The sequence below is a fragment of the Orbicella franksi genome, chromosome 8, assembly GCF_964199315.1.
Source record: "Orbicella franksi chromosome 8, jaOrbFran1.1, whole genome shotgun sequence".
Classification (NCBI taxonomy): Eukaryota; Metazoa; Cnidaria; class Anthozoa; order Scleractinia; family Merulinidae; genus Orbicella; species Orbicella franksi.
Window position 1 is genome coordinate 3585554 of NC_138152.1, and position 20147 is coordinate 3605700.

A 20147-nucleotide genomic window follows, 5' to 3' on the forward strand; every position below is an offset into this window, starting at 1 on the left:
GACCACTGACCAGTTACTGTGACGTCAAAAAACGTATTTCCGCGGTGTCAGATACCATCATAAGAGACAGAAAGGGAATACAGACACTTTGTTTAACAAATTCGAGAGACGTTTTTAAAATTGTGCTGCTCGACTATCCCAGTTCACAAGATACACTTGGTGACGTCATAGAAAAAACGATATTACGTGATACCAACAAGCAATTTCGTTTGATTGACATAATCAGATGTAAACCATACTAGATCGTTCGAACGGAAAAGTTAATTTTACTGATCACCCAGTACTTTCCGAATTAATTGATCCGAAAAAGGAAGATAAAATTCGATAACAGTGACAAGAAAGGTAAATACAGACTGTAAATTGTTTGCGTATTTCTTTCAAACTCGTTCTCAAGTAAGACGTTAAGGCAAAACAGGCGCTCCTTCTTTTCTTTAAGAGAAAGAAAAAAAGAATTAAAAAGAACATGTATCTTACCTCCAGCACCACTGAGCATCAGGCAACAAACCAGCAGAAACACGTTGTTCCTTGCAGAGAACATTTTGGCTCGATGTTCACCCCTAAGTGATCACTATCCCTTGGAGTGAATAATCTAACGTGGAACGATTAAACCTGGTATATTTATAGTGGTAGAAATACCAGGATATCAAACACCTGCCGTCGACCACTGCGTGTGCACGTACAAGGAAATCGTATTGCCAAGGGCTTCAGCGTAAAACAAACTAAATACATGAACTGGGCTCTTTCGAGGTCAAAGAGCGACGCGGCATTAAAAATATTTACATATATGTATATATATAAATAATTAATAAATTAATTACATACTAAGTAAACGTTAACAATCAACAATGCAGAAACCAGCCTTGCTCCGTTAGAAACAGCAATGCTTGAGATTTTTACTTAATATGTGTTAATATCGAGTGGAAGAAAAGGCAGCTAGTATCTAGCTACAAGTGGGGTTACGATAATAACCTGTTGTTTAATGGCGCACAACGTTCTTTAGGGAAATGAAAGGGCTTCGTGCAAACTGCAGAAGAACATGATTAATACTTCCTGGAAGACCTTTCAATAATTGGTTGGAGAAACTATGCAAACCAAACACGTACAAAATCTTTCTAGACTGTTTAAACGTATCTATAACGATACATAGCAACCTGTTCCGTGTGTGCGCGCGCAAGCGTCTGAGAGGAAGTGGCAGCGCTTCAACTTCAGAGAACACGTGTGATCAATACTTCCTTGCAGATCCTTCAGTGATTGGATAGAGAAACTATGCAAACCAAACACGTACAAAATCTTTCTAGACTGTTAAACGTATCTATAACGATACGATAGCAACCTGTTCCGTGTGTGCGCGCGCAAGCGTCTGAGAGGAAATAACAGCGTTTCAGCTTCAAAAGAACACGATCAATACTTCCTTGCAGATCCTTCAGTAATTGGATAGAAAAAATATGCAAGCCAAACACGTACAAAATCTTTCTAGACTGTTAAACGTATCTATAACAATACATAGCAGTCTGTTCTTTAGATGTGCACGTGCAAGCGTCTGAGAGGAAATAGCAGCGCTTCAACTCTAAAGGAACACGATCTATACTCCGTGGCAGATTCTTGCTTAATTGGACAGAACAACTGTGTAAGCAAATAACGTTGACTCTCTTTTTTCTTTAACTAGCAGGTGAGAAATAGCACTGTTTAATATTGTCATCAGTTTAATACAGAAATAAGACTCCTAACTGTTGAACGTATCTATATGGGTGCAATAGCAACCCGTTCCTTATGCGCGCGTGTATAACCGTCTACTAGAAAAACAAAAGCGCTTCAGGGTCGCTTCTGCGCACAACTGACAGAAGAAAATGATCAATACTTCATGGAAGATCTTTAGGTAGTTAGATATATAGAACATCTAGCAAGCCAAACACGAAGAAAATGTTTTTGTTTTTTTTTTCTTTTTTTTTTCTTCTGAATAACCTGTTAAAGGTAGCACTGTGTGATATTTTCAACATCTTAATCAGATTCGTATAGATCTACTAGGTTCCGTATATCGCGAACGCCGTTTTGCTATTGGCTACTTTACTCTCTATTCATTCTCTTGTAGAAAGAGACGATGATCTAGATAGATAGATGATCTATATAGTGAGTAACCCAGCGGTGGGCGGTTATTAATAAAATGGCAGTCGCTTCTTTGCCTTATAGAAGTGTCTGCGAAAAGGATTTACATCATTCATCAGTTAATAGAAGATTTATAATGGTAATTGAACTGAGTGGAGTGCAATTTTGTCTGAAATCATACGCGTGATTTTAAAATCGAACGAGCGCGCTGCCCGAGTTCGATTTGAAATCACAAGTATGATTTCAGACCAAAATTGTACGACACGAAGTTCAATTGCCACTCTATTAGATCCATTTTGAAATCGCACAATTTTATCGCCTTAATTGTTAGAGTTTCGGTGTATTGTTCGAAATTCCAGTAGCCGGTTTGTTAAACAAAAAAAAAGAGGAACCAGAAACGCCTTTACGTCTCATTTAGTATGCAAAACGATGTCATGTGACGAAAACTCATCCGAGCATGACAAAGAAACAAGCAGTTTTGAAGTCAGAGCGAAAATAGTCTACTTCAGGTATAAAAGTTCAATTCTCGTCGCCTGAATCAATGATGGAAGGCCTTTCTTTCTTCTGTGGTTGAGGCTGAGACTTTTCATTGTCTTTGGAGAAGGAATTTGAAGGTGCATCCTGCGTAATTCTGCAAGGGATTTCTTTTGAGTTGTGAACTCCCTCGAGTGCAGGATGTCCAGTGGATGGTCCAGCTCGTTATCATCTCCGTTTCTTTTTGTGACCTCGGCGTAGAACTCAATACTCAGGACCTTGTCAAGTTCTTGCGGCGCCATTTGTTTCAAGATATTTCCAAGATGGCGGGACTAGCACCAGCTTCATAAGACGTTCATTCATTCACTGTTTTGTGGAGCGGGGCGTACTTGACTGTTTTATTTACAGCGACAGAGTTGAGCTCTTTTGTTGCTTCGTTTGAAACTACCGGAAACCTGGAAACATCTACCTTCTTGAGATGGCTCTGAATTTGTTGTTGTGTGGTTTTCGTTTGTTTATGTTTTACTGGACTCGGTATCATACTAATCTTGAACTGATGTTGAAGAAAAATAGCCAAAATATTCGTCAAAATGGACACTGAAAGTTAGAAACGTCCATCGAAGTAGGTCTTCAGCCTGAAGGAGCTCATAATCGTCATTCAGAAACTGTAATTAATTAAGTTCGTCCATTTTTTTTGGAAAAAAAAACAACAACAACAATAACAACAAAGTTTTCGCAATAGTAATTGCAAGATTCTCCAGACAATGGCTTTTTGCCTTACATTTTCCTGCAATTTTATTGATTACTTTAAACTAGTCTTGAAATCTGATTGGTTGTTGTGCTTTACTGTCCCATTCTCATTGGCTGAGAAAAAGATGCAATTTAGAACCAAAAATAGTGCGATTCGTGAATAAATCGCACCACTGAGAGCCAATCAGATTGCAGGGATAACCAGAGATTTCAAAATGGATTTAATAAATGCAGATCGAAACAATTAGATTATGTTCTCTCGATTGGTATGGTTGATAGTTCACCCGAGCTGCCCTTCGTCAACTATCACGTGATGGAAATCTTCAGCCAATAATCCAATTGTTAAATAGAAAGACGACTGCTAGACCGTTGAACGGATCTATCTATAACGATACGATACGATAGCAACATGTTCCTTAAGTGCGCACGCAAGGTTCTACAAGGAAGAAAACAGCGCTTCAGCTCGAAACGAACATCGTGTTCAATGCTTCCTGGCGGATATTTCAGTAATTTATTGAACAACCACTCGTACCAGACAACTAGAACTGTTTTGTCTTTAAATAGCACGTTAAGATATTTCTAACAGCTTTGTTTGTCCTCCTTCCTTAAGGAATATTGTCTCTCAGGGGAAATGTTCATACCCTTAGTTGCAATAATATACAGTTTTTATCATCCAACTCCATTCATAACAAGAAAAAATACGCAGAATGAATATAAATAACACACGGTGTTAGCACCCTGAGAAACCAGTTTAACAGATTACTTTAGTTTTATCGCTTCTTTATATTCGGTTCGCGCAACGGAAATACACTCCAATTCAATTTGTACAGCTATGTAAGCAATAGCCTCCAATTGGCGCCAAAATATGCTCGGAAATTTGTTCGCGAGCTTATTTTCGCGCCAAATGGGGGCTATTATGTTTATTATCCTTCAAATATTTTTCGCAACGAGCACAGTTTTGAAAATTGGGGAATATCAATCGGAGATTCCTCAGTTTTAGTTGGGATATACTCGATAACGAGACAGATTTAGACAAATCGCGCGTGAGTGAAAACAATTGAAGGGTTATAAATTAGATTATACAGCTACATACGCGTAGCAGAATATTGAATACTAGGTGTCGAGGAATAGCCTCCGTTTGGCGCAAAAATGTACTCAGATATTTGTCCGCAGACATTAGAGACTTTAAGATTCCTGTTTCCCGTGACCGGCGAAGGGTTAGGGATCACGTGACCGGGGCCAGAGGTCACGTTTGAGGTTTTCGACTCGAGTTTTGAACGTCAAGAGGTAGGTTTTCACGTAAGTCATTTACCTAAAGCTTTATTGCCTTGCCTTTGCCTTTATTGCCTTGCTTTATTGCCTTGCCTTTATTGCCTTGTCTTTATTGCCTTAAAACAATTGCCTCGTGGCATTTTATTTTATGCCACGTAAGAAATCCTGAAATCAAATAAAGTAACTCGTTTTCTACCAATTGGTTATAGCGGAGCTCCGGCCGCCAAGCGGAGCCCCATATTCATATAGCAAAGAAAAGGAAACCCATGAGTTGATTTTCTCATGGTTATCGTGGCTAGCGCTATTGCTCGTGGGCTCGTACGCACGACAGCGACGACGACGACGGAGTCGCGCATCATGGCGGCCATACTCCAAATAATAGGTTGACAGAGACATGCAGCCTTGGTTTAGTGTGTACTTCTTTAATATTCGATGTCTATGTTATGATCAATTGACACCTGTCATAACAAGGTATCCAACGACCAATATCACGTGACCATATCGCGGGCTTAAGTTTATAGGTCATGTCACGTGGTCACGAGGTCACGTTGACCGCTGATCAAGTGCTGGTTTTCGATTGGATCGCGGGCTCATGTCAGGTTAACTTGTTGAAAACAGGGCAGGATTGTTCGGAAGCCGGTTAACGCTAACCCAGGATTAAAAGTTAACCGAATTATAACTTTTTCTTCTATACAAATGTGTTTTGATGCTTTGTTTTGTGTATATTGTGATTATTTAAACTCAAAACAGAAGGCCAAACAGTATACAGAAAACCTCCCCGCAAAGTTACATGAAATCAATATTCTACCTTTTCCTGGCCCAGGAGCTGCGCTTTTAGGCTGGCCTAAATCTATATATTAGTTTTAAGGCTAATTATATAGTTGCATCAAAATCCGATATTGCCAACAGATCTATTTTTTTATTAATTTTTGCCAACTGTCCAAATTCAAAATAAACTGGATAGCTTTTGCCCGAACGTTTAGTTTAGCTTTGAACAAATTGTCCAATTTGCGAGTGAAAAATCTGGGTACTTTCCATCAACCAATCAAATTTCAAAATAAATAAAAGAACCGAGTATTGACCAATCAGGTTGCAGCTATTATCACTGCCATCAAACGTCAGCGAGCGATTGTAGCTCGCTAAGTTTTTTTTAATGTGTTGATAACGGCGGAATTTCCCGACATTTCTTTCCACCTTTTTGACGTCTCAAACTTTTAAATGGAGTCTTCAGCTAGGTTTCCAGAGATAGATGCTACTGATGTGCTCGAGATGAGGGAGAATAATCAGAACAAGAACACTCAAATAAGTACAGAAACCTGAGATAAAATGTTTGACCTGTGGCGTGCTGAGCGAAGCGAAGTGAGAAAGCTTGAGGAGATTCCCTAAGGCGAGCTATACAATTACATGTAAGAAGAATTGTTGTCTTCTAAACGTTCTGCCAAATCTTCTTCATCCCACTCCTCCTCAGGTATATTAAGGGCTGGGTCATTTTTTCCTTAGTGATGGGGTGATCAATCTTGGAAACGGATCATACAATGTGCACAAACCTTGGCTGCAGGTTACATCACTTAATAGATAACTTAACGTTTCTGTTTTACTTGAAATGTGTCACGTGACCAACTGACAGACTACTTCCGGTTAAATTTTGAAAGGTTCTGCAGACAGGCAAAAAGGTTTCTTTATCAGCGTTTTGTTCTGTCGTTTTACTACTTACCCAAGAACCGTACCCAATGTAATTAGAACGGTTGTCAAACCTCGCTGAAAGTCTCTTTAAATAGTGTGTATAAAGTTACATTAGTGACAGTTCTTTGGTCACGTGACTTGGACATGCATTCTAATTACATTGGGTAGTCAGACTGCGCAATAAAATACTGAACAAGTACCGTTCTTCCCTGTCTGCAGTGGTCTTAAAATCTAAACCGGAAGTGAGCTATTATTTGGTCACGTGATTGGTTGTCATGGCAACAACACTATTAACTAAACTTGTTTTGGGCCGTCGTTTACCATAGCTAAGTTAGAAGCCTTCTGTACGCATGGTTCTGCAGATGGACCACCCCTGGAAGTTTTACACCAAATAACAACTGACCCACTCCTTAATGACACCGCGGCAAAACGTATGCGCATGCGTTAACTTCAGCATTTCCTGTTTGCCCGTGTTGTTCGGTGGTTCAGATTAATTTTGTTGTTCGCCTCGCGGTGTTTAAGCTTGTTGTTGTGAATCAGCAGCCACAGATGAAAGAAGAAAGGACCACATGCAAAAAAGGTATGTAGACAATAACTTGTTGCAGTTACTGGTCCTGGAAATGTTCTTTGGACCCTTTACGAAATGCTCCGCAGTGGCCGTCATTACTGATTAGTAAGCCTTTTGTCAGTTCCTGTTGTACATACATACATTTATTTGATAGGTAGGTTTTAAAAGTATGCAACTGTACAGCTAATGTGGACCTACTACTACTAAGTCTAGATAAGGAAAACAGAAATTTACAATACAATCGTCATAATACCAAAAATAGTGAACAATAATTGTTAAAAGGAGGGATCAAATAATTTAAAACTATCTAAAGTTAGGGTTCTTCTTCGTATTTATGCCTTTTTTTTTCAATTTGTTGCTTGGACTGCTACAAGATTATATCCGTTGAAAATTTTTTTCATGGTGACAGAAAAGGTTCGTAAGTTCATTCGTTGTTTATCGATTTTATTTAGCTTATAATACTACGAATTTCATAATGGAAGTGATCTCACGATTTCAACTTGTTGAGCTGATCATGAGAAGCTCACTTAAAACTCAAGCTACATGTAATAGTCAAGCGCCTGCATGAAAATACAAATTTTCGGTTTGGAAATAAATTCCAATTTTACTTTCAGAATTTCATGATTACAACAGCAGTAAGACTGCCTTCTTTGGTGAGCCATTCTAAATAAAATGCCAGAGAACTTTGAGGTACCATTGGATTTTCATTCAGGATGGATAGGTCAAAGGAGTCTTCAAGTTGTACATTGCCAGTAATAAGAGGCAGAACACCATTACAGAACTGTGTAGTAATTCACTCATTTGAAACAATAAATTTATTAAAATTTAAAATCATTTCAGTGACTTATATGATTTTCTATGTTACAATAACATGTTTCCTTTATGTGCCACTGTTTTGCTAGCCTATCCATATGTACACAAAAAGACTGTTCAACTAACCGGACAAGTTTTTAATTCACAGTATTTTAAAGTTATAGCTTTCAGATTTTAAACTACCGTACTTTAAACTCACTTGAAGTACATTTGAAATCTGAAGGTTTACAAACATTGGCTGCTCCCTGAGGAGCCTGCTTTGTTGACCATCCACATCCCTTCGGTTTGTGCTGAAACCTCAAATTCTTCCAGAATTGATAACATCTCAGGATGCCCCATGTTGCTGGATAAATAATCCCTCTTCTCTTTGAAGTGCATTTGTTCTCTGAGATCTATAAAAAGAATGGCATTATTACAAGTTAGTTCACTGTAACTACTTTTATGTCCTTACCTTTCAAGGGATTAAATGTGAAGAAAGGTAAAACATCTAGTACTTTTACTTCATTATATAACATTTATATTGGGGTAAAGCTGTGTCTGCTGTTCTAGTAAAGAAACATGCAATAATTAATTAAACAGACTTTTTAAACTGAGTGGCCTTATGGTCTTCCAAGGAGACCTGTATTTTAAATACAAATAAGAATAAAACAGAGTAAAGTACCTGAAATATGCTATTGTGCACAACAAAACAAGAGTTCTTTTTTCCTCTAATACACGGTGGTCTTCACTCAATCTTGGATCTTCCCAGAGAATAGACTGCAAAATGACATTGAAAAGACCGGGTGCAGTTTTGTAAGCAAACTCTTTAACTGTCCAGGAGCATACAGTGGCACAGCATCACTGCTTTCATAATGATGTTGCAAGGATATCTAAAATTTTCCGATCAGATGAGCCCGGTGCTGGCGTAGTTTCAGCTACGAAGGGCAACAACGCGGGTGTGGCCACAGGGACCGGGAGAACCACGGAAAATCAAGTGTCATTGGACAGTCAGTTCCCACGAAACTGGAAGAAAGGACGGAGGGCAGGATCGCAATCGCGGATATCGTCTGGCCAGCCTTTCAAAATCGCCTGGCTGAGAGTTTTACAGACTTGATCTTGGGAGGATTCTTTCTCAATCCGCGCCAGTCGAGATTGAGAAACACGCAGGGTCTCGAGGTGATCCACAAGCTCCAGGGACTTCACTTCCCCACAGGACACCGTTTCGTCAAGGTATGCGCGGCTCAGGTATCTGCGATATACATGAGAGGTCCTTTCTTGTACTTGACGTCACGATAGTAAAGCTGAAGTCGAAGAAGCATCCGTTGCAGCCTTGCAGGTGCGTCACGGAGACTCTCATTAAAGATCTCCTCCAAGAGCTTGTGGTCTGTTTCCACGTGGATAACGTCGCGCCCAAAAATATACTTGTCAAATTTCTCGCAAGCAAACACAATAGCGAGGAGCTCTTTCTCAATTTGAACGTATCTGGTCTCAGTTTGGGTTAGGGCTCTCGACGAAAAGCTTACTGGCTGCTGTAACTGAAGTAGGGCAGCTCCTAGCCCCGTATCAGAAGCGTCACACTGAAGGGTGACCTCATCGTTTAGGCTGTAGTAACGTAGGACTGGGGCCTGGGTGATGGCCCTTTTGATATCATTCCACGCTTTCTCCTGAGAATCTGACCAAATCCACTCAGCGTTCTTCACAGTCAACTGGCGAAGTGGGTGAGACATTTCTGACAGGCGAGGAAGAAATTTAGCCAAGTACTGAACAGTTCCATTGAAGCGAAGAAAACTCTTTACATCAGTGAGGCGCGCACCTTGTCGGGATGAACCTTCAAGCCCGAATTAGTTGCGTAGTGACCTATCAACGGGACTTCTTCTAAGCACAGTTGAAGTTTCTCCACCGCAAGCTTGACTCCAGGCTGGGCACACCGCTGTAGAAAAGAGACAAGGCTTTTGTTGTGATCATAGACAGCTTCCTCATATGTGTCACCAAAACCAGCCACCACAAAATCATCTGGCACAACTTCCGTGCCGGTGAGACCCTCGATCAGTTCATGCATTCGCCGCTGAAAGACCCCAGGGGCGGAACTTATGCCAAACGACATCCTACACCAACGATATCGACCAAAGGGAGTATGAAACGTGGTAAGATAAGAAGATTCCTCGTCCAACTTTACGTGCCAAAACCCATTTTTGGCGTCAAGGACTGTAAACACTTTAGCACCATGAAGACGAGTAGCAATATCCTCGATAGTGAGCATGGGATAGTTCTCACGAAGAACTGCTTTATTCAGATCCTTTGGGTCGAGGCATATGCGAATTTTCCCATTCTTTTTGGGGACAGCCAACATAGAAGAGATCCAGGGTGTGGGTTTCGTGACCGGTTCGATGACTCCAGAGCTATGCAGCTCATCAAGGGTTTCTTCGATTTTTGCGCGAAGAGCAACCTGACCTCGTCGGGGAGCGTACTGAACAGGCTTTGCTGATTCGTCGAGCCTGATATGGTATTTGCCTTCCAGCACACCAAGCCCATCGTCAAAAACATCAGGAAACATCTCAACGACTTGCTCTTTGGTAAGAATTTTAGAGCTAGAAACTGCGTCTTGAACAGATAAAACTTCACCACGACTGGTAGCAGGCTGTCTAATAGCGTCCGAGTCTTTGATTTCGACTACGCCCATTCCTTCGCATGCGGATTTGCCTAGAATTGGACGGCAACGCTTGCTCTCCACCAGACGACACAACAGAAGACACGTAAAAGATCCACGCTGTACTTGGATCTTTACTGTTCCCAGAACCAGAATGCTTCCACCATCATAAGACACAATTGACGACTTCACTGGGTTAACATTCTCAAGGCGGTAGTCGCCAGTTGCCTTCTTGTAGATATGAACCGGTAAAACATTGCAACGGGCTCCAGTGTCGATCTCAAAGCGTATGAAGTTCCCGCTTGCAACTTTTAGCGTCACGAGGTTCGAGTCGGAGTTCTGACTCGCCGAGACTTTGTACACCTGGAAAACGGGATACTCGTCCTCTTCCTCTACCATTGAGACTTGTTTGGAGTTAGAATTCAAACTGCATTTCTTTGCAAAGTGGTTATCCTTTCCGCACTTATTACACTTCTTTCCCCAAGCAGGGCAAGCTTCGCGTTTTCCGTCATGCTTTCTTCCACAGAAGCGGCAAGGATATCGCAGCGGCTTTACAGGAACAGTCGGCGGTTTTTCTTCTTCGTTTTCTTTGACCACGTGGACGTTAGCAGCGTTCACCAAGTTGAGATCGCCCACCGCCTTGATTTGAGCTTGAGACATTTCCGCGGCGCGGCAAGTTTCTAATGTCTTCTTAAGATCGAGTTCGGGTTCCCGCAAAAGCCTCTCCCTGACTTTGTTGTCGGCAATGCCAAAAACAATCCTGTCTCTAAGAATATCATCTGGTGTAATGGCATCAAAAGCACATTTATCCGCAATATGGCGTAGTGCAGTTACGTACCGGTCAAAGGATTCACCAGGCTCTTGTTGTCGCAAATTAAAACGACAACGCTCAAACGGAACATTCTTTCTTGGATTACAGTAACTGTCGAATCGCTCGATGACAGCATAGGCTTTGGTAGATTGTGCTCGAAAAAAAAGCTTATTATGCTTTTAGCAGTGCTCATATTTTTTAGAAATTATGCCAAAATTATGCTACTTTCTGAAAATTGTGCTCTCTGTCACCGAAGTTATGCTACTTGGATTTTAAGGAAAATAAAGATCGCCAGTAGCTTAACTCTATCAATTTTGACTTTAATGAACATTCAGACAGTCTACCTTCCAGTCTTACAGTCTTCAGCATGGCAAATACGCATGTGCGCACCTCGAAAAGCCAAATGATATCCAAATCAACCATTTCTGGGTTCTGAATCCGGGTCAGAAAGTTACTTGTATATACTTGTTTTAGACGCCATCCAGGCAAAGCCCTCAGTTTAGTATAAAGACAACTATGCATGTTGTTAATCTCTCTGTTATCGGTTATTGTACTGAAGCATTACACAAGCCTGTAAATAGTCCACGAGAGCATGCTCTTGTGAATCATTGAATCAGTGGATGTACTCGAGGACGACGCCATCTTTGATCTAAGGCCTGAGGGGCCGAGCCGCCGAGCCATAAGCGTGGTAGCCTGAGGAGAGTCTCAGCCTCTCAGATATGTACGGGGTGACCTAGCTAGAGTCTTCCAGACCTCGATATTTTCCAATAACAATACAGAAGTAAAGTACAAACTGAATTATTCTAGAACTATGATGGGTTTTTTTTTGTTTTCAAGGCATAAAAGCTCGGATTATGCTAGCAGTGCTAAACTGAAATAAAAGCTTTAAATTATGCTAAAAATTATGCTAGCACAATCTACCAAAGCCTATGACAGCATCGATGTCCTTTTTCTCCGTAGCGGGTAAAGTCCATGTTTTAAAGACTTTCCTTGCTTCAGGACCTATCGCTGTGAGGAACGTGGGAACTTGAACCTGGCCATCTTCTTTGTTGACTTTAGCCGCTACACTGTAGTGAAGCCACATTTCCTTCCATTCATTCCATTTCTCAGCGACGTTGGAGTCATTAATATCGAGAGCATGAGGCGCAGGCAACGACTGAAGATAAGCCATTGGCGATCGTCCCACTCCTGACACCATGTAACGGAAGATAACGGTAAAATGTTTCGTTAATGGCGCACAAACAGCGCTAGCCGTTAAATTGCGAAACTGACCGCAAGGCGCATAAATTACAAGACTGCATCTTAAATAACGCATATGTGCACGTGCACTTACGAAAATAACAACAATCATAATAACACCTAATTACGGGTATGCATAGTTCGTCACATATTCCACAAGCCTCTTCTAGAAATTTAAGTCTTTAGAACAGCAATTGGAAATGGTTCTGAACTTTTTGGAGGCCTTCACTACTGCTGTGTTGCTGCTTTAAGTTCTTGTGTAGTCTTAAAATTGGTAAATTGCAAGATCTAAATAAAAAAATTTAAAAAAAATAAGAAAAGTGATGAGTTTGTTTGCATTCATATACTGAAAATGGATGTCCAAAAAGCATATCCCCCCACTAATGAAAAATGGAGTAGGTGAATTTTTAGTGAAATGTTTCATGAAGTGGGTGCCCGTAGGGTTCCTGGACACCCCTCTAACTGAATCCTCGGTGTGGAGACAACATTGCAGTACTACTGAATTTCAATAAGTATATGTGAAACTGACATTAATTTTAGACAATCTTATTGGTGCAATTTTATTGGTTTGGTCTTAGGAAAAATATGCTTGTCAAGTGGCATAAAGTTCTTGTTTTGCTGTCTTTAAAATTATTACTTTTCTTTAAATTCGTTTGGCAATTATTTTTTTCAAAATAATATTTCCCAGCTTCTGTGCTACCTTTTTCTTTCCAAAACATGCCAATTTTAGACTGAACCGCCTGAGGTGGCTTTTTGCTTCCTGCACCCCAACAATGAATTTTAGTGAAGCAATTGACCGTACTGTACTGTAGTCAAGAAGAGTAAAATAAAAATGTGAGGTACATTAAATGCAAATAACACTCCAAAATCAGTAAAACGAGATAATTTTATAGGTACCTTTTGAAGTTTGTCATCTGAGGTCTGTTTATTTCCATCTTAGTGGAGAACCATACATGCGTAAGACTTGGATCGTTTAAAACGAAATATAATTAAATTTAAAATGAATTTTTTTTGGTATCATGTCTATTTTGCCGCAAATTTTACAAAATTTGATACAAACAACTTGTTTATTCGAGAAAAAGGTTGTTGTTATTCATCGTGGTAGATGCAATAATAAAGTGTATTATCGTTTGTCTCACGATGTAGTCACTTGAGATGTAGATCGCGACGTTTCGACTGCTTACTGCTAGTCTTCTTCAGGCGATAAGGTCGACTGATTGCACGGTATCATTTATATCACAAAGGTCGGCTGTGATTGGTGCATTTCGATCCTACTATTGTTCCATTGTTCCGGCGAGTAGCTGTTCCCTCAATGGTCCGCTGTTGTACCGTTCTCCTGTTGTTGTGTTTCTTGATCGTGGGTATCCATGCTTCAGGAATTTCAATTCCACTATCCCTGTTGATGTTGTTAGGGTGAAGTCTTATGTGAATAGCTTCCTTGACCCTACGTGTGTACCAGTGAGGATCTCGATCAATAAACTTGACCTCATTCCAGATAGGATAGTGGCCGGTCTCGTGGGTGTGTTCCGAAACGGCGGAGGTCTGGGTACGGGCGAGTCGTATATCCCTGTCGTGTTCTTTGATCCTCTCCTGCATAGATCTCCCTGTTTCCCCGATGTAGACTTTGCCGCACTCACAGGGAATCCTGTAGACAACACCATCTTGTTTAGCCGGGTTGACGGTGTCCTTTGGTCGCACTAAGTGTGACCGAAGTGTCGTGTCGGACTCAAAGACGGTGCGAATGCCTTGTTGTTCTAGGCAGCGGCGGAGAGACTCCGAAACTCCTTGGACATAAGGTAAAACGGCGGTGGATTTAAATTCCGCGGCAGGCTCTCTTTTTGGGGTTGTTCGTGCCTTTGTGATCTTCTGTACAAAAGAGGAGGGATATGCACCAATGAAATGCACCAATCACACTCGACCTTTGTGATATAAATGATACCGTGCAATCAGTCGACCTTATCGCCTGAAGAAGACTAGCAGTAAGCAGTCGAAACGTCGCGATCTACATCTCAAGTGACTACATCGTGAGACAAACGATAATACACTTTATTAACTTGTTTATTGTTGCAACAAAAATCTTTGAAAGAGTATGCTTTCCTTTTCCTTAATTTCATTTAATTTGCTGGTAAGGAGATTCCGAAAATCCTTGCAGCAATCCAAGGCAGTGCGAACCTGCGTGTCAATTATAATTAACCGATGTCTAATTAACTGACCCGCCAGTAGTTCGTAACACCGGCGGCTTCTAGTCAGGATGCGAGGTAAACCTTGTTTCTCCGTCCACTCTGGTACAGCATTTGTAGCACCACCTTGCACCTGGCTTGTACCCATGACATGTTGCTCCTATGGCATCCAGGACTGCAACAAGTCTGGCAGGAATCCGCTGTTTCCTGACGCCTCGCGAATGGTTTTCTCCAGGAACCGAACATCTGTTGTTGCTCGTCCGTATTTCATCCCAGTGAACACGGCAAACTGTTGAGCCCACTTGAGTTCGGCAGCTCTGGTTAAATCTTCAGACAGAAAATATTTTTTGCCGCACATTTACGGCTGCTTTTGTTGGCTTTCCCAACAATTTTTAGAGGGCCACTGGTTTGTTAGTATTTTTATACCATTTTAGTGCTACCCTTTTTAAATAAAGTCTTTACTTACTTACTTACTTACTTACTTACTTACTTACTTACTTACTTACTTACTTACTTACTTACTTACTTACTAGAACCGCACAACCAAACCAACGCAACAAGGAGAACTACGTTAAAAAAAAAAAAAAAAATTGCTCTTGTCGAGCGCGAACGCGCCCGAAATTCTCTCATATTTTGTTGTTGGTGCAAACACCAAACCCCTGGGTGCAAGAGCTTGAAACTTAAATGAAAAATAAACTTTCAACGAGACAAACCTTTCCCCTACTTTCTTTTGCTAACTCTTACTTTTTGTTTTCAAACTTCGCGGTACGGGATTTTATCTTGTTTACACTGGATTTTAATACGTAACCGGAAATGCGTGATTTACCGGAAGCTCAAATTTGTACTCATGCACAGTGCGTTTTATCGCGGTGTTCTCCTTAATACACCTAAGTCAAAAAAATCTTGAATATCTGTAGTTTGGTTTGTTACTGTGCAGTGTAGACAAAGTTGCTGCAAAAATTAAAATTTCGCTTTCGACAGTGACGTCCTGAATTCCCACTAGGTTGGAACCAGTGACGGAGCTAGTTTCCAATCCAGTCTCTTTGCTGTCTATGTGAGGAAGTAATGATAGCAAATGGCAAGTTGACGTGAGTTGACACGACAAGCTATATAGAATAGTGGAGTCCACAACGCGAGACTTGTGAAACCGCCTTGTAGGCGATGTGGGGATCATTATCAGTATCTGGGCGAAGTCCTCTATCTATAACCTTTCGTAAAATTACCAAAAATGCCCTATGTAATTTTTCTATTTTAAAGTTTCCCGCAAGTCTTAAATTGTGCACTTCAAGACTCCTCAAGTGCGCAGTTTAACACTCCTTAAATTGCGCATTTTAAGAGTCTTTAAATTGCGCACTTTAAGGAGTCTTGACTTGAAGTGCGCAATTTTAAAAGACTTGCAGGAAACATTAAAATAGAAAGATTACATAGGGCATTTTTTGTTAATTTTTAATTTTATGTACATAGGGTTCAGAGCCACCTTAAAATTTTCAAAACTTTAAGGTGGCTTTGAACCCTATGTACAGAATTTTTTAAAACTTTGCCAAAAGTTGTATCTTATCATGCTTATCAAAACTTGGTCATATAAAAAATTTTCACCACGCCGTTTTTGAACTATAATCCCCTGAAGCTGTAATAAAGGGTGTTTTTAGCAAGTCATACTGTTGCTATGGTAGCCTATTGTGTCACGAAAATGATAACAACGTGTTCACCAATGATTGGGCAGTTTTTTGATACCATAATTGTAGCATCAAGATATAAGTAGTGGTTATAATAATCAATCAACATCTAAGTGCTGGAAACTGTTTTGAGCCACCTTAATCTTCTAGAGAATTCGGGAGTGTATTTCAGGAATGTTAGCTTTTGCGATCAGGGAGATTACTGTACATAAGTAGATTTCAATTCGCGGTTTTGCCAATGCTTTAATATCTCAAATCCTGATCACCATCCGAGGGCCCCGTTTCACTGCAAGGAGCTTACCACTGGGAAATTTGATGACTGTATACTAAAGAGGTTTTGGTGGACTCGCAAGATAACTCCATGACTTTTGTGAGAACAAGGGGAAATAAAGCTTGTTGTTGTTGTTGTTGTTGTTGTTGTTGTTGTTGCTGTTGTGTTATACCCTGTGAATCTGAGCTTGAGGAATGAAAACAAGACCATGAAAACAGAAAGTGAACAATTACTACTGAAAACGAGCCTGTGACTCATAGCACTTAAAATCCATGCTTTGTTTTCTTACAGAATCTGAAATTCAAGTAATTTTTGCGTGTTTAATATTCGCGCGCTCTCTCTCTCTCAGTTTTTCGCGAGTATTTATTTTCGCGATGTTTTTCTAAAACACAATAAACGTAAAATTTTTGACGGGCGAATATCAACAACAATAAGGTAGTTTGAAACTGAAAGTAGAATATAATGAAGTAAAACGGTCATATTCTACTGTAAGACCATGATGGGCCGGATGACTTTACTTCTAAAATCGAGAACATAACTTCAGGAAATAAAAATAATTAAGGTAATCTTTAGCCTTGCCCCTAGTGCCATGATATTTAAAACGGACATGTTCCTGTATTACATGAAACGAGGTAGCGACGCCTCTCTCCCCAAGTCCCTTAGCGAACGGAGGAGGCGGCTAGAATTCAGGTTACGAGGTAGCCTCTTACGCAAACTCTTTGGGCTCGTCACGCACTCCATGACGTTCGTGAGGAATATAGACCGCGCTACAAGCCCGAAGGGCAGCCGAGAACGACTAGGGTGGCCAAATCGATTCTGAGAAGTTTGCATATTGCATGACAGTGTAAAACATAATTTACATCTTCTTGCCTTTGGAATAACGACAACAAATACGTCGTGAAGACTTACTGACAGACAAATCAGCGGCAGCAAATGTCGAGCCATTAATCTTTGTTAAAAACAATGAATTTAGTTGACTAAATTCATCCGACTGAAGCAAATGCATGGTCTATGAGGACGTGGCGTGACCTAGTGATGGTCTCGGGATCAGCACTACAGTATCTTAGTCTATTGTGCTGTTTACAGTATTTAGCCGAGCGGATACAGTAAAAGTTCCCGTTGACGACAATAATATTCTAATCGCACTTGAGAAACGCATTGTCAGCTAAGAGGAGGTTCCCGGTTCGCCACATGTGCAAACCAGTTAATGTTTATTCCTTTCAACTGTTTTATAAATAGATTAATGCAAAATCCGGTTGATTATATATTTTTCAGGAGAATTTATTTTGCTTGTTGCGCCCCCCAATTTCGTTGTTTATGAACCAATCGGATGGCTAGGGATAACGCGTGCTAGTGTCCAGGCTAAGTCCCTCTCCCCGAGTAGTAAATTGGACTGTGTACAAATTGCAGTCTGAGACTGCTGAAATACATGCGGTTCAGTGAGAAAGCGAGAAAGCTACGTTATCTTTTGCCGCACCATTGCTTGCACCTGCGCTGAAAAGTGAAAGTAGTCCTTTAATATTAGCTTGGATTGATGTGGACTAATTACGATGCTAGGCTGCCCCTCCGTACGCCTCGTAGCGTTGGTCGCAATTGCTAAGCAACGTTTGCCTTATGTCGAGATTATTATTCTTAAGAGTAAATGCCTATAAAAATGGACCTAAATCGCCTATCAATGGCACAAGTCGAAAAATTGATTTCGCTTGTATTTTGTCCATAGATAGGTCCTAGTAAGAATAGAAACGGACCATAGTTAGTTTCTGCTAATACAGCTTTCTTTGGTAGAAATACGCCAAAAACGATTTCGACCCGATTGGGCTCAAAATCTACTTCCGGTTTTGCTGAATTTTCCGAATATTTGATTGCTTCGTGCTCCGCAGAACAGCTACTTGAGAATCTTTCAATGGATTTTATATTCAGTTCAGGTCTTCGTGGTATGACTGAGCGAAAAATAAAATAAATCAAAGTTAGTTTTGAGCCCGAAAAGAGATCAAACTGACACGCAAAATTTTACAGTGTGTCGCAAGAGAATTATTGCATGAAAACATCGCCATATTTTTCTATGGGCTATAACTTTAAATACCATAAAAACACTTTCTACGGGTTAAATATACACCCACCTGTTAGGCTATCAAAAAACATCTCTGGGCAAATGATTTCAAGTCGCCCGCCTTGGCCTGTGTTTCTCATAGATTTTGCCCAAAATCCGGCGCTGGAATGTAAACAATTGCGTGACGCGGATAGCCACTCTCGAGTAAAATATTCGTTTCCAGCAATCCGATGAAAGCAATATTTGAAACGTAGTGTAGATAAAATAATGGAAAATGTTTTTTGTTTGTTTGTTTGTTTTCTTTTTTTGTTTAAGTTAGTATAAGTATGTATGTTTTTTCATTTGCATTGCAACACCCACGACATCCCTGATAAAGAACGTTTCTACAGTACTCCGGGAAATGATTTTAACACTTATTTATTTTATTGAATCACTGATAACTTACAATATAGTGGCAGTTTTAGAGATACACTTAACCAATCCTCTATGGTTTATGGCAATTGAATCATTGACTGACAAATAAAGTCAAGTGGAAATACCATAATTTCTATAAACTACTAACTGCGTGATGGCATCTCCGCTCTTCTAGCTGTGTAGAAAATTTGTACCCACACAATATGCTCAAACTCAGCTAGAAAACCCGGAATTTCTTGAATTGAATTAGCCCAGGAAGAAACTGCGTTTATGTTTCGATCATACTGGGAAAAAATCCATCTTTTCTACTTTGGTTGTTTGATCAATTAACTGAAATTTGCAGATCATAACACTGGTAGACAAATAAACATTACAGTGGTCGATCTAGGACTAGGTTTACACTAAAGGAGTTTTTTTGGATTCGTAAAAGTTCATCAATTTTGGAGTATTCGGATTAGCGGGGGTTTACAGTGAAAGGATATTCGGATTCTTAACCGTTTACACACGACGATAACTCCGGGAACATTCATGATGGAATGGTTAACGAGCAGTTTGTTGCCTCGACAACGAGAAACAAAATGCCTCCGAAAATAAGGCTAGGGGTAGGTTGAGACAGTCTGAAGTTTTCTTTCAACTCGCTGACCACGGTACTGTTGTCCATCATGTCAGGTCCCTCCAGGTATTTATTCTGGTCTTTTCTTAATATCTAGAACCGTCGAGGTTTTCGATCGTGCCATCGTCGTCATCTGCGCAGTAAAGTATAAATTGGGTTTCTGAGGAGTATGGCATTACCCATTATAAAAGTGATTTCCTACACCTGAAACAGCACGAGGTAATCACCCAGCGACCGCCATCAAATGGCCATCAATGTGTCTACGACTCGACTACGACTGGATCATGTAATCCGCCATTTTCGTTCCACCGCAAACTCAAAGATCACAGGCGGAAAAATATCCGAATTCGAGAGAAAATCGTTTACACGACAAAACTGTCCAGATTCAAAAGTTTTCGGTTTCAAAGTTCCCACTTTAAATTCCGGATTCAAAATCTCCGGAGAAACGACCAAACCGGGGAGTTTTTATTTCGGATTCGTCCACTTTTGTGTAAACGGCAAAATCAATCCGGCACTAAAACGTTCAGAATTCATCACGAATCCGGAACAATTTCCTCTAGTGTAAACCTACAATCCTGGCCATAAGTTGTTGGGACACCTGCCC

General features: G+C 40.4%; 1 protein-coding gene across 1 annotated transcript; it reads right to left on the reverse strand.

Moving 5' to 3' along the window:
* Positions 1 to 9434: 9434 nt before the first annotated feature.
* On the reverse strand, positions 9435 to 12298 carry LOC145495607 (uncharacterized). Its single transcript, XM_081475236.1, has 2 exons — positions 12022 to 12298; positions 9435 to 11239 (listed from the first exon to the last, which is right to left on the reverse strand). The coding sequence occupies exons 1-2, from the start codon at positions 12296 to 12298 to the stop codon at positions 9435 to 9437; spliced, it is 2082 nt and encodes a 693-aa protein (XP_081331362.1).
* Positions 12299 to 20147: the final 7849 nt, after the last annotated feature.